Consider the following 13,820-nt stretch of genomic DNA (forward strand, 5'->3'; position numbering starts at 1 on the left):
TATGATGACCTAATGTCATCAAATTCTGTGTTGTACCTCTGGGTTCAAAATGTTAACTATACCCCTTGATAAAATCCTTGAGGGGTGTAGTTTCCAAAATGGGGTCACTTGTGGGGGGTTTCCACTATTTAGGCACATCAGGGGCTCTCCAAAAGCGACATGACGTCCGCTCTCGATTCCAGCCGATTTTGGGTTCAAAAAGTCACACCGTGCTCCTTCCCTTCTGAACTGTGCCGTGCGCCCAAACACTGTATTTTCCCCACATATGGGGTATCGGCATACTCAGGAGAAATTGCACAACAAACTGCATGGTGCAATTTCTCCTGTTACCCTTATGAAAATGCAAAAGTGGGGGCTGAAAAACATTTTTGTGGGAAAAATGTGAAAATTTTATTTTTACGGCTCAATGTTATAAACTTCTGTGAAGCACCTGGGGGTTCAATGTGCTCACCACACATCTAGATAAGTTCCCTGAGGGGTCTAGTTTCCAAAATGGTGTCACTTGTGGGGGGTTTCCACTGTTTAGGCACATCAGGGACTCTCCAAACGCAACATGGCGTCTGCTAATTATTCAAGCAAATTTTACATTCAAAAAGTCAAATGGCGCTCCTTCCCTTCCGAACCCTGCCGTGCGCCCAAGCAGTGGTTTTCCCCCACATATGGGGTATCTGCGTGCCCAGGGGAAATTGCACAACAAATTTTGGGGTCCATTTTTCTTGTTACCCCTGTGAAAATAAAAAAAATTGGGTCTAAAGTAACATTTTTGTGAAAAAAGTTAAATGTTAATTTTTTTCTTCCACATTCCAAAAATTCCTGTGAAGCACCTGAGGGGTTAATAAAGTTCTTGAATGTGGTTTTGAGCACCTTGAGGGGTGCAGTTTTTAGAAAGGTGTCACTTTTGGGTATTGTCTGTCATAAAGACCCCTCAAAGTGACTTTAAATATGATGGGGTCTCTAAAAAAAATGGTTTTGTAAATTTTGTTGGAAAAATGAGAAATCGCTGGTCAACTTTTAACCCTTATAGCTCCCCAATAAAAAAAAATTTTGGTTACAAAATTGTGCTGATGTAAAGTAGACGTGTGGGAAATGTTATTTATTAATTCTTTTGTGTGACATATCTCTCTGATTTAAGGGCATAAAAATTCAAATGTTGAAAATTGCAAAATTTTCAACATTTTCGCCAAATTTCCATTTTTTTCACAAATAAACGCAAATGATATCGAAGAAATTTTACCACAATCATGAAGTACAATATGTCACGAAAAAATAATCTCAGAATCAGGGGGATCCGTTGAAGCGTTCCAGAGTAATTGCCTCATAAAGTGACAGTGGTCAGAATTGTAAAAATTGGCCTGGTCATTAACGTGCAAACCACCTTCGGGGGTAAAGGGGTTAAAAATTGTCATTCACTTGTGGGAGAAACTGCGGGGGCCATCACATTGTGTGAAGAGCTGAGGAGGGCCACTAGTCTGTGCAATTTGCAGGGTTGTGGGGGAAACTGTGGGGGCCATCGAGCGAGGGGGGACTCAGCCTGATATCAGCAGGCACAGTGAGTCGACAAACTAAATTCGGCTCAATATTATAAAATTACTGTATGTCTTATAGTAATTGTAATATTGGGCAGAAGTAGTTTCAGTCTATTAGTTCGGCCTCCACCACAGTCAGGGTCTCCTATGTGGCCTTTTGGGAAAATGAACCCCCCCCCCTCATGTTGAAGATAATTCTGCACTGAGGAAAGGAGGAACAGATAATGATCTACAAGTGACAACACTGATCCTGGTTCATAGTTTCATTTTCACAAAAGTCCCTGAGTCACCAGACAATGAGGATTTCCTGTACTCACTGTCTACAGAGAAGGAACCAGAATGTGTGGTCCATCACCAGGCATCCCACTGGGACTGGAGAGATTACCTGAAGGTGGCCATCACGTGGCTCTACTGTACTGAGGACACAAAGCAGTAGAAGAGTGGGAGATGCGTAGGGAATGGGGGTACACCCCATCCCCCTAGAATCCTGGAAATCAGATCACGGCTGAATAAGTGACCTGAGCACCAACAATGTCACGTGTGAGAACATAGACGAGGCCAGGGAAGAGCATTATATACAGATCCAGAAGACAAGAAGGCTCATTCTCCAGATCATAGACAACTAATCTCCTCTATGGTAAATTACAGGGGCCAAGATCCTCCATTTTCAACAAATCTCTCTTACATATTAAAGGGGTATTCTCATGTTTGGAAGTGAAACCTGTCCACTGGGTGGTGTCCAACCTCTGGGACCTCCACTGTTACCGAGAACCCGGGCTCTGAAGACGCGTGTGTGAATGGAGCAGTCGTTGATCATGCAATGCCGCTCCATTCGTTCTTAATGGTGTCGCCGGATATAGAGAGCGCAGCGTCCAGCTGGTCTGCGGCACTCCCATAAGAATGATCAGTACTGCAGCGCACATGATCGACCTCCGCTCTACAAAAAGGAAGGGGTTTTCTCAACCATAAATGTGTAAAACTGTCAAATGCAAGTAAAACAAGCAACACTTCAATTCACCTCTTACTACAAATCTATCAGAGGTGGTCGGCTGTATTACGCATGGAGCTCTTTGCCATAGAGCTTGTGAGCGCTGCTCTCAAGTTATCAGATCACTGGATCGAGCCAGCTCAAGCTTCAGCACTATTCTGTGGCTGCAGAGGCTAAGTTACCTCTGCAAGCAGCACTGGAGGGCTGGCACCTTGATCCAGCGGCTCAGCCTGCTCTGAGCTATCAATCCTCAGGAGCATGCAGCCCCCCCTGCAAGCAGCAAGTCGGGAGACAGAGGAGCGTTGCGATCCTGAGGATAGATAATGAGAAGAACCCTTTAAGGGTTAATTACTTTATGCCGAGCAGTATTCTCTGCAAATATTAAAGGATTTGTCCACTACTAGTTTGGTGATGACCTGTCCTTAGCTGGTTGTTGAGGGTCCCCATGATCACTGTTACTGGCTCTGGCACAGGACAGATGTACATGGGGGGTTATCCTCCCCTCCTGACAACAGCGATGGGGGAGGGAGGTTGTCGCCCCTCCTGACAACAATGATGGGGGTGGGAGGTTGTCGCCCCTCCTGACAACAGCGATGGGGGTGGGAGATTGTCGCCCCTCCTGACAACAGCGATGGGGGTGGGAGGTTGTCGCCCCTCCTGACACTGATGGGGGGTGTTGTCACCACGCCTGACACTGATGGGGGGATTGTTGTCCCTCCTGACACTGATGGGGGGGGATTGTTGTCCCTCCTGACACTGATGGGGGGTTGTCGCCACGCCTGACACTGATGGGGGGGGTTGTTGTCCCTCCTGACACTGATGGGGGGGATTGTTGTCCCTCCTGACACTGATGGGGGGGTTGTCGCCACGCCTGACACTGATGGGGGGGTTGTTGTCCCTTCTGACACTGATGGGGGGATTGTTGTCCCTCCTGACACTGATGGGGGGGGATTGTTGTCCCTCCTGACACTGATGGGGGGTTGTCGCCACGCCTGACACTGATGGGGGGGGTTGTTGTCCCTCCTGACACTGATGGGGGGGATTGTTGTCCCTCCTGACACTGATGGGGGGGTTGTCGCCATGCCTGACACTGATGGGGGGATTGTTGTCCCTCCTGACACTGATGGGGGGGTTGTTGTCCCTTCTGACACTGATGGGGGGGATTGTTGTCCCTCCTGACACTGATAGGGGGAATGTTGTCCCTCCTGACACTGATGGGGGGGGTTGTCCCCTCCGGATACGGATGGGACGCAGTATGCACTATGCAGAAGCCATGGCCCTGCACAGGGCAGGAGAGCTGACATTACTGCTGATTATGATGGGCAGCGCTCACCTATGCTGGCTGCCGATCACTGCCCCCCCGCATACACAGGAAGCCGTAATCCAGCCGCACATCACTCACCCTCCAGGGTCTCACACTGCACCAGATTCAGGTAGTCTCCCTGCGACAGGATCCCGGCCTTGAATCCGCGGACCAGGCCTTCCAGGTAGCCGCTGTCCACATTGAAGTACAGCTCAGAGAAGGACGTCATGATGGCGGCGGAGAGGAGAGATCGGTCTCCGTTCAGAAGAAGGATGGCTGACGTCACTACAGCGGCTACCAGGGCCCGAGGACACGGGTGGAGTCACGTGAGCTCAGCGCCACCTGTCACATGACGAGCCTGCTGTCATGGTGGAGGAAGAGAGAGCGATTAGGGAGAGCCAATCAGCGGACTAGCTGTGGTGTGACGTCAGGAGAAAGAACCTATTAGAGACGCCGACTAGAGCGAGGCTTGAGACGCAGGGGCAAAGTCTGGAGCGCAGTGAAAGGGATTGTGGGTATCGGAAGCTGAGAGAGTTATTGCCTGTATTGTCGCACGCAGGGATTAGTTGTGTCTCATGTGTGTAGTCAGACACGAGAAGGATGTGCGATAATAGGGGACCTCACTCCTAGTAAGGCTGGGGACACGTGACCATGTCGGTACAGATAAGTCCTGGGCGATGGTCGCTGTAGCGAGATGATTAGTCGCAGCATGACCTGGTGTCTCCGCTGCTGGCAGTGTGCTGTGGTTATGGGGGCGCCACATTTATACAGGGGGGTTTTGTTAATTTATTAAAAATAAATGAAAAATGTTCTCCAGGCGCTGTACTCTGAGCCACAGCTTATTCTTGCAGGACGGCCGGAGTTTTTATTGGATCGTCTGATTTTCTTTTATTCACCTTTTTTTCTGGGAGGTAAAAAGAATGAAGGATTCTGCCATTTCGATTTCTTTTCATTTCTCCATTCACCGCACGGGATAAATGTGATCACGTTCCATTAGGTCAGGAAGCGGAACGTGTTACATTCTATGATTTATATGCCATGATTTATTTATTTTTCATTTTTTTTAAAACTATTTTTACTGTGCGTTTGTTTTTGTTTTTTTTTTTTTATAAATATTATTAAACCCCTTAGGGGACTTGAACCAGTGAGCGTATGATGACATAGAAAATTAAAAAATGCAATAATATTGTAATATTACTGTCTATTGTGTAATTGATCTTAAAGGAGCCGCGCCGTGGACTGCAGTAGCCTCAGTGGCCGTCAGAATGGAGAGATGTAATGTCACAAACCCTCTACATATATGTAATAAACTAGCACCCTTTAGTGCCTTTCATGTGGCACTGAAGGGTGTTTAGCCTTAGTAAACCTAATAGATTAATCAATAATAAATTATTTTTTATGTGGGGTCCTCCTCATTTTTGATAACTAGCAAAGGCAAAGCAGACAGCTGTAGTGCCCCAATTCGGGGTGGCTGCATGCTAGTATTTTTAGGCTGAGAAGGGCCCAATAACAAGGGACCTTCTCAGCCTGATAATATAAGCCCCCAGACATTGGCTACCACAGGGGTCCTAATTACTAGTAAGTGGAAACTCTACCTTATTAACACTGTCTGTGTATTAGCCTGACCTCCCTCCCAAACCGTAATACTATTATCATTGGAATATTTATGTAGCATTGGTTGTGCTTGATCTAATATAAGCACTTGCACCTTTGCTCTTAATCATAGGCCTTTTTCAAGCTTCCTAATGCAAATCAGCACCATGCACTTTATATATTTACTAGCTATTGAACCCTTTCTACGCCTGGGTGGCGAGCATTTTTGATATATGATCTCCCATGCTGGTATGTGCTGCCCCCACCCCTCACCCCCAATCCTGGTATGCGTGGCACCCCTCACCCCCAATCCTGGTATGCGTGGCACCCCTCACCCCCAATCCTGGTATGCGTGGCACCCCATACCCCCAATCCTGGTATGCGTGGCACCCCTCACCCCCAATCCTGGTATGCGTGGCACCCCTCACCCCCAATCCTGGTATGCGTGGCACCCCTCACCCCCAATCCTGGTATGCGTGGCACCCCTCACCCCCAATCCTGGTATGCGTGGCACCCCATCCCTCATCCCTATCTTGGTATGTATGGTATCCCTCATCCTGGTATGCATGGCCCCTCATCCGAATCCTGGTATGCATGGCACCCCTCATCCCCCAATCCCGGTATGCATGGCACCCCTCACCCCACAATCTTGGTATATGCATGGTCCCCTCACCCCCCAATCCTGATATGTGTGGGACCCCTCACCCCCCCAATCCTGGTATGCGTGGTCCCCTCACCCTACAATCCTGGTATATGCATGGTCCCCTCATCCCTTTCACACTGTACACACATACAAAAAAAATAAACTGTTATACTCACCTTTCTTCTCTCTACTCCAGCGCTGCTGTGTCCTGTTTTGCCGGAGGCCGGGGGAGGAGTGGGCGCCGGATAGCGCTATGCGCATGCGCCGATCCGACGCCTCACTCCTGCCCCAGTCTCCGGCGAAGAAAGAGGCGCCGCGGCAGCGCTCCTCCCGGTCAGGTAAGTATGGCGACGGAGATCGCGGTATGCGTTCAGTGTCTATGTATACCGCAATCTCCGGCGCCATACACTCCTCTTACCTATGACGGCTCCATGCGTTCTTCTGTCTGGAGCCAGACTGCGCGTCACGCATGCACAGTCTATAAAGGCTTCAGACAGAGACATGCATCCCCGGTTATATTATAGATAGTTTCATCAATTTTGGGAAGAGCGATTGCATTACATATACTGTATATGACTTGTCTAGCTACCTGTTTGCTACAGTTGATACATTTTGCTTATTTTTAATACATCTGTTTTTATATTTATTACCATAATAAAAATTAATATTTTAATTCATTGATACTTCATTTAATGGAGATATGCCTTTTTCTCTATTAGTATGTTTTTGATGTAATTTTAGAGGTTAGTCATGTCTTAGTGACACTGTGTACTAATTTACCCGCTCCATCCAAGTAGTGCGAATATTTGCCATAAATGTACTGCAGCTGTCACTAAGAGGTTAAAGAGGTTTTTCAGGACAACGCTAATGTATGGAATGTACAGTATAAAATAAAGGAATGGTAATTATTGAATCCAGCACTGATTCTCAGATGGTCCTCATGAGTCCCGGAAGTGATGACATCATGTCAATCAGTCACATGACTGCTGCAGTCAATCACTAGCTTGTACAGCACGCGACTGCTGAGGCCAAAGCTTTTCCGCAACAGTCACGTCAGAAATGAACCATTGCAGCGCCGGGGGATTTAAGACATAAGGAATAGATATTATTTTGTTGTATAACGTTCTCTACTTTATTGCAACTTCTGAAAGACTTGAAAACCCCAATATAAAGCTTATGTGCAGTATAGTGGGCATCTCAATGAGTTCTACTAAGTGACTGAAATACAGATATCAGTCATAATAAGTAATAAGAGTATAAATATTCTAATACAAAAATGACATTCAATTCTATCAGATGGTTCTGAACTGTTAATGTAATATTTTCTGATGAATATCTCAACTAAGGTCCCTTGTGATATTTCTGTGGCCATATGTAGTAGCTACTAAAAGATGACTTGTAGCAGCAGGTGGGGTCAGTGTATGAGAACACAAAAAGAGTGACGCCGATAAATATAGGTTAGAAAATTTAGGAATTAAAGGGGTGTTCCGATCTCCAATATCCTATCCCAATATGTAGTAGGTGTAATAACAATGATAATATTAGCAAATACCTCCAATTAGAAATGTAGTATATTTCTCCTGATAACCTATGTCGCTTACCTCATGTGCAGGGCATTGCAGTAGCTTAGGTGTCCATGGTTACAAACACTCATATAGTGACAGTTGTAAGTGGTCGTAACCATGGATGCCTAAACTACTGCAATGTTCTACACATGGCATAAGCAACATAGTAAATTAGAATAACTATTCTACACTTCTAATTGGAGGCATTTGTTAATACAACCCCTGGCAAAAATTATGGAATCACCGGGCTTGGAGGATGCTCATTTACTTGTTTAATGTTGTTGAAAAAAAGCAGATCACAGACATGGCACAAAACTAAAGTCATTTCAAATGGCAAATTTAGGGCTTTAAAAAACACTAAAAGAAATCAAGATTAAAAATGTGGTACTCAGTAAGGGTAATTTTTTTCAGACCAAGCAGAGGGAAAAAATTATGGAATCACTCAATTCTGAGGAAAAAATTATGGAATCATGAAAAACAAACACACAAAAGAGCACTCCAATACATCACTAGTATTTTGTTGCACCACCTCTGGCTTTAATAACAGCTTGCAGTCTCTGAGGCATGGACTTAATGAGTGACAAACAGTACTGTTCATCAATCTGGCTCCAGCTTTCTCTGATTGCTGTTGCCAGATCAGCTTTGCAGGTTGGAGCCTTGTCATGGACCATTTTCTTCAACTTCCACCAAAGATTTTCAATTGGATTGAGATCCGGACTATTTGCAAGCCATGACATTGACCTTATGTGTCTTCTTTCCTTCTTTCAAGGAATGTTTTCACAGTTTTTGCTCTATGGCAGGATGCATTATCATCTTGAAAAATGGTGTCATCATCCCCAAACATCCTTTCAATTGATGGGATAAGAAAACTGTCCAAAATATCAACGTAAACTTGGGCATTTATTGAAGATGTAATGACAGCCATCTCCCCAGTGCCTTTACCTAACATGCAGCCCCATATCATCAATGACTGTGGAAATTTGCATGTTCTCTTCATGCAGTCATCTTTATAAATCTCACTGGAACGGCACCAAACAAAAGTTCCAGCATCATCACCTTGCCCAATGCAGATTCGCGATTCATCACTGAATATGACTTTCATCCAGTCATCCACAGTCCACGATTGCTTTTCCTTAGCCCATTGTAACCTTGTTTTTTTCTGTTTAGGTGTTAATGATGGCTTATGTTTAGCTGTTCTGTATGTAAATCCCATTTTCTTTAGGCGGTTTCTTACAGTTCAGTCCAAGACATTGACTCCAGTTTCCTCCCATTCGTTCCTCATTTGTTTTGTTGTGCATTTCCTGTTTTGGAGACATATTGGTTTAAGTTTCCGGTCTTGACGCTTTGATGTCTTCCTTGGTCTACCAGTATGTTTGCCTTTAACAACCTTCCCATGTTGTTTGTATTTGGTCCAGATTTTAGACACAGCTTACTGTGAACAACCAACATCTTTTGCAACATTGCGTGATGATTTACCTTCTTTTAAGAGTTTGATAATCCTCTCCTTTGTTTCAATTGACATCTCTCGTGTTGGAGCTATGATTCATGTCAGTCCACTTGGTGCTGTAGAGGACATATTGATACTCAATGTAGAGGACATATTGATACTCATGCTAGAGCAACTCCATTTTGTCTACTCGCTTTAAAATCATGTTATTATCACTCCTTGCATAACATACATTCTTTCTTTCTCTTCCCATAGAACTTCTCTCACACTAACTTTTTCTCAAGAGAACATTTTGTCAGACACTGTTATCTAACGTGTTTAGGCCAGGTTTGACCTTGTAAAATTTCCATAGTTCTTCAAACTAACAATGATAACATGACCATATATGTGTTTTCCGTAATAATTGTACTAACATTAGTTAGCCAATAGTATTGTAGTATGGCTGTAGAGTTGATTGGCTATTTGATATACTCAAAACAATATAAAATGCTAAGCAAAATAAACGGGATCAGAGATTCTTTGAATCCTCCCAATACAGAACATCGTTTCCGTTTGGTTTTCTGTGGATTGCAATCAACATAATAATTTAATAATTTAACACTCAGTTGGTCAACCGTGAAGGGTTATTGCCCTCCCTTAACAGTGCTACAGCTCTCCAAGGTGTGATCACTCCTTTTTAGATGCCGACTAACGAGCAGATCTAATTTGATGCAGGTGTTAGTTTTGGAAATGAAAATTTACAGGGTGATTCCATAATTTTTCATTCTGCTTGGTCTGAAAAAAATTACACTTACTGAGTACAACATTTTTTATCTTGATTTCTTTTAGTGTTTCTTAAAGCCCTAAAGTTGCCATTTGAAATGGCTTTAGTTTTGTGCCATGTATGAGGGTATGCCAAAATTTTGTGACTTCTGGTGTTCTCACGCCATTTCTGCCTAGCTCTAACAAAGTGGCAAGACGAAGACACAGAGACCACAGCTCGTCAAATTCATGGCGAGCAGTGTTCGCTACACCGCAAATCTTACTCCAGCAACTGGAGTAGGCTTTGGGCAAGTCACTCACAGAGGTGCACTCCACTCATCTGGTTCTCTTTGTGGCTAGGCACACGCTGAGGTGCACTCCACTCATCTGGCGCTCCTGACTCATGAAGAGGCGTACACCACTCATCCAGCAATCCTGATTCATAAAAAGGCGAATGTCACTCATACAGCACTTCTGATTCATAAAAAGGCGTATGCCACTCATCTGGCTCTTCTGATTCATGAAGAGGCTTACGCTACTTGTCTGGCACTCCTGATTTCTAAAAAAGGCGTACGCTACTCGTCTGGCGCTCCTGTTTCATGAAGAGGCATACGCTACTCGTCTGGCACTCCTGTTTCATGAAGAGGCATACGCTACTCGTCCGGCACGCCTGATTCATGAAGAGGCATACGCTACTCGTCTGGCACTCCTGATTCATGAAGAGGCATATTCTACTTGTCTGGCACTCCTGATTCATGAAGAAGAATACGCTACTCGTCTACCACTCCTGATTCATAAAAAAGGTGTATGCTACTCGTCTGGCACTCCTGATTCATAAAAAAGGCATACGCTACTCGATTGGCACTCCTGATTCATGAAGAGGCATATGCTACTCTTCTGGCACTCCTGTTTCATGAAGAGGCAAACGCTACTCTTCCGGCACTCCTGATTCATGAAGAGGCATACGCTACTCGTCCGGCACTCCTGATTCATGAAGAGGCATACGCTACTTGTCTGGCACTCCTGATTCATGAAGTGGCATACACTACTCGTCTAGCACTCCTGATTCATAAAAAAGGTGTACGCTACTCGTCTGGCACTCCTGATTCATGAAGAGGCATACACTACTCGCCTGGCACTCCTGATTCATAAAAAAGGCATACGCTACTCGTCTGGCACTCCTGATTCATCAAAAAGGCGTACGCTACTCGTCTGGCACTCCTGATTCATAAAAAAGGCGTACGATACTCGTCTGGCACTCCTGATTCATAAAAAAGGTGTACGATACTTGTCTGGCACTCCTATTTCATGAAGAGGCATACGCTACTCGTCTGGCACTCCTGTTTCATGAAGAGGCATACGCTACTCGTCTGGCGCTCCTGATTCATGAAGAGGCATACGCTACTCGTCTGGCGCTCCTGATTCATGAAGAGGCATACGCTACTCGTCTGGCGCTCCTGATTCATGAAGAGGCATACGCCACTCGTCTGGCACTCCTGATTCATGAAGAGGCATACGCTACTCGTCTGGCACTCCTGTTTCATGGTCAACAATAGACCTTCGTCAGTACACAGATTGCAGTGTTGAAACAGCTAAGAGCTCAAGACTTGTGTGATGCTGCGTTGTTCATCGCTAGTAAAATGAAGGAGAGCGCTCTCCTACTACTAGCAGTGGACACCGCAGAACCACATTTTTTAGTACATAGGACACACAACACAACTGGACAGCAAAATTATGGACTGGCCCTCACTCAGCTTGAGAGAGAGCAAATGTCTATTGTGTGATGAAGAGGAGCTGGATGTGTAGAGCGCCATTCATTATGGTGACTAAATAATCTACCTGACATAACAGTCATATGACTGGTGAATGGCATTCACTGCCGTACAAGTTTGTGTATAGAAAGGACCTTGTCTTACCCAATGTTTGACCATTTTGTCCCTAAAATATAAGAAAGAGGTGCAGCCTGAAAATGGCTGGACTTTTGTCCACCATGAAGTGATAGTCTAGCATACACATGGCTGCTCCACTCAATCGTTTTGGGACTGCCAGAAATGGCCAAGTGCTATATCTGGATAACTCCAGTCATGCCATAGAGATTGGAGGGAGCGGCAGTGACAATTGCCACTTCATTCAAACGGAGGATAAGAGTGCCCCAATCTGGCAATTGATGACCCCAATGACTAGTTCATACTAGACTCCTATGTCTATATAAATAAATGAAAAAAAGGAAATTTATATATATATATACACAGTTATATGAAAAAGTTTGGGCACCCCTATTAATCTTAAGCTTAATGTTTTATAAAAATTGGTGTTTTTGCAACAGCTATTTCAGTTTGATATATGTAATAACTGTTGGACACAGTAATGTTTCTGCCTTGAAATGAGGTTTATTGTACTAACAGAAAATGTGCAATCTGCATTCAAACAAAATTTGACAGGTGCATAAGTATGGGCACCCTTATCATTTTCTTGTTTTAAATACTCCTACCTACTTTTTACTGACTTACTAAAGCACTTTTTTTGGTTTTGTAACCTCATTGAGCTTTGAACTTCATAGCCAGGTGTATGCAATCATGAGAAAAGCTACTTAAAGTGGCCACTTGCAAGTTGTTCTCCTGTTTGAATCTCCTCTGAAGAGTGACATCATGGGCTCCTCAAAACAACTGTCAAATGATCTGAAAACAAAGATTATTCAACACAGTTGTTCAGGGAAAGGATACAAAAAGCTGTCTCAGAGATTTAACCTGTCAGTTTCCACTGTGAGGAACATAGTAAGGAAATGGAAGAACACAGGGACAGTTCTTGTTAAGGCCAGAAGTGGCAGGCCAAGAAAAACATCAGAAAGGCAGACAAGAAGAATGGTGCGATCAGTCAAGGACAATCCTCTGACCACCTCCAGAGAGCTGCAGCATCAACTTGCTGCAGATGGTGTCACTGTGCATCGGTCAACTATACAACGCACTTTGCACAAGGAGAAGCTGTATGGGAGAGTGATGCGAAAGAAGCCGTTTCTGCAAGCACGCCACAAACAGAGTCGGCTGAGGTATGCAAAAGCACATTTGGAGAAGCCAATTTCTTTTTGGAAGAAGGTCCTGTGGACTGATGAAACCAAGATTGAGTTGTTTGGTCATACAAAAAGGCGTTATGCATGGCGGCAAAAAAACACAGCATTCCAAGAAAAACACTTGCTACCCACAGTACTATTTGGTGGAGGTTCCATCATGCTTTGGGGCTGTGTGGCCAATGCCGGCACCGGGAATCTTGTTAAAGTTGAGAGACGCATGGATTCCACTCAGTATCAGCAGATTCTTGACAATAATGTTCAAGAATCAGTGACAAAGTTGAAGTTACGCAGGGGATGGATCTTTCAGCAAGACAATGATCCAAAACACCGCTCCAAATCTACTCAGGCATTCATGCAGAGGAACAATTACAATGTTCTGGAATGGCCATCCCAGTCCCCAGACCTGAATATCATTGAACATCTGTGGGATCATTTGAAGAGGGCTGTTCATGCTCGGCGACCATCAAACTTAACTGAACTGGAATTGTTTTGTAAAGAGGAATGGTCAAAAATACCTTCATCCAGGATCCAGGAACTCATTAAAAGCTACAGGAAGCGACTAGAGGCTGTTATTTTTGCAAAAGGAGGATCTACTAAATATTAATGTCACTTTTCTGGTGAGGTGCCCATACTTATGCACCTGTCAAATTTTGTTTGAATGCAGATTGCACATTTTCTGTTTGTACAATAAACCTCATTTCAAGGCAGAAACATTGCTGTGTCTAACAGTTATTACATATATCAAACTGAAATAGCTGTTGCAAAAACACCAATTTTTATAAAACATTAAGCTTAAGATTAATAGGGGTGCCCAAACTTTTTCATATAACTGTATATATATATATATATATATATATATATATATATATATATATATATATATATATATATGGGGTTCACTCTCTTTGGTAGCCGCTTGAAACACGAAGCCACAGGGTTTTTTTATA

The 13,820-nt window shown here is 44.2% G+C and overlaps 1 protein-coding gene across 1 annotated transcript in view; it reads right to left on the reverse strand.

Annotated features, from left to right (window-relative positions):
• Positions 1 to 4,191, reverse strand: part of ATP6V0D1 (ATPase H+ transporting V0 subunit d1) — a 105,265-nt gene extending 101,074 nt beyond the window's left edge. The window contains exon 1 of the mRNA XM_073659326.1: positions 3,917 to 4,191. Coding sequence (XP_073515427.1) covers positions 3,917 to 4,046 — 130 coding nt within the window. The 5' untranslated portion in view covers positions 4,047 to 4,191. The remainder of the gene's footprint in view (positions 1 to 3,916) is intronic.
• Between the last annotated feature and the right edge of the window lie 9,629 nt (positions 4,192 to 13,820).

Source organism: Phyllobates terribilis, unplaced genomic scaffold, assembly GCF_046119375.1.
Source record: "Phyllobates terribilis strain yellow unplaced genomic scaffold, ASM4611937v1 Scaffold_13__5_contigs__length_258822181, whole genome shotgun sequence".
Classification (NCBI taxonomy): Eukaryota; Metazoa; Chordata; class Amphibia; order Anura; family Dendrobatidae; genus Phyllobates; species Phyllobates terribilis.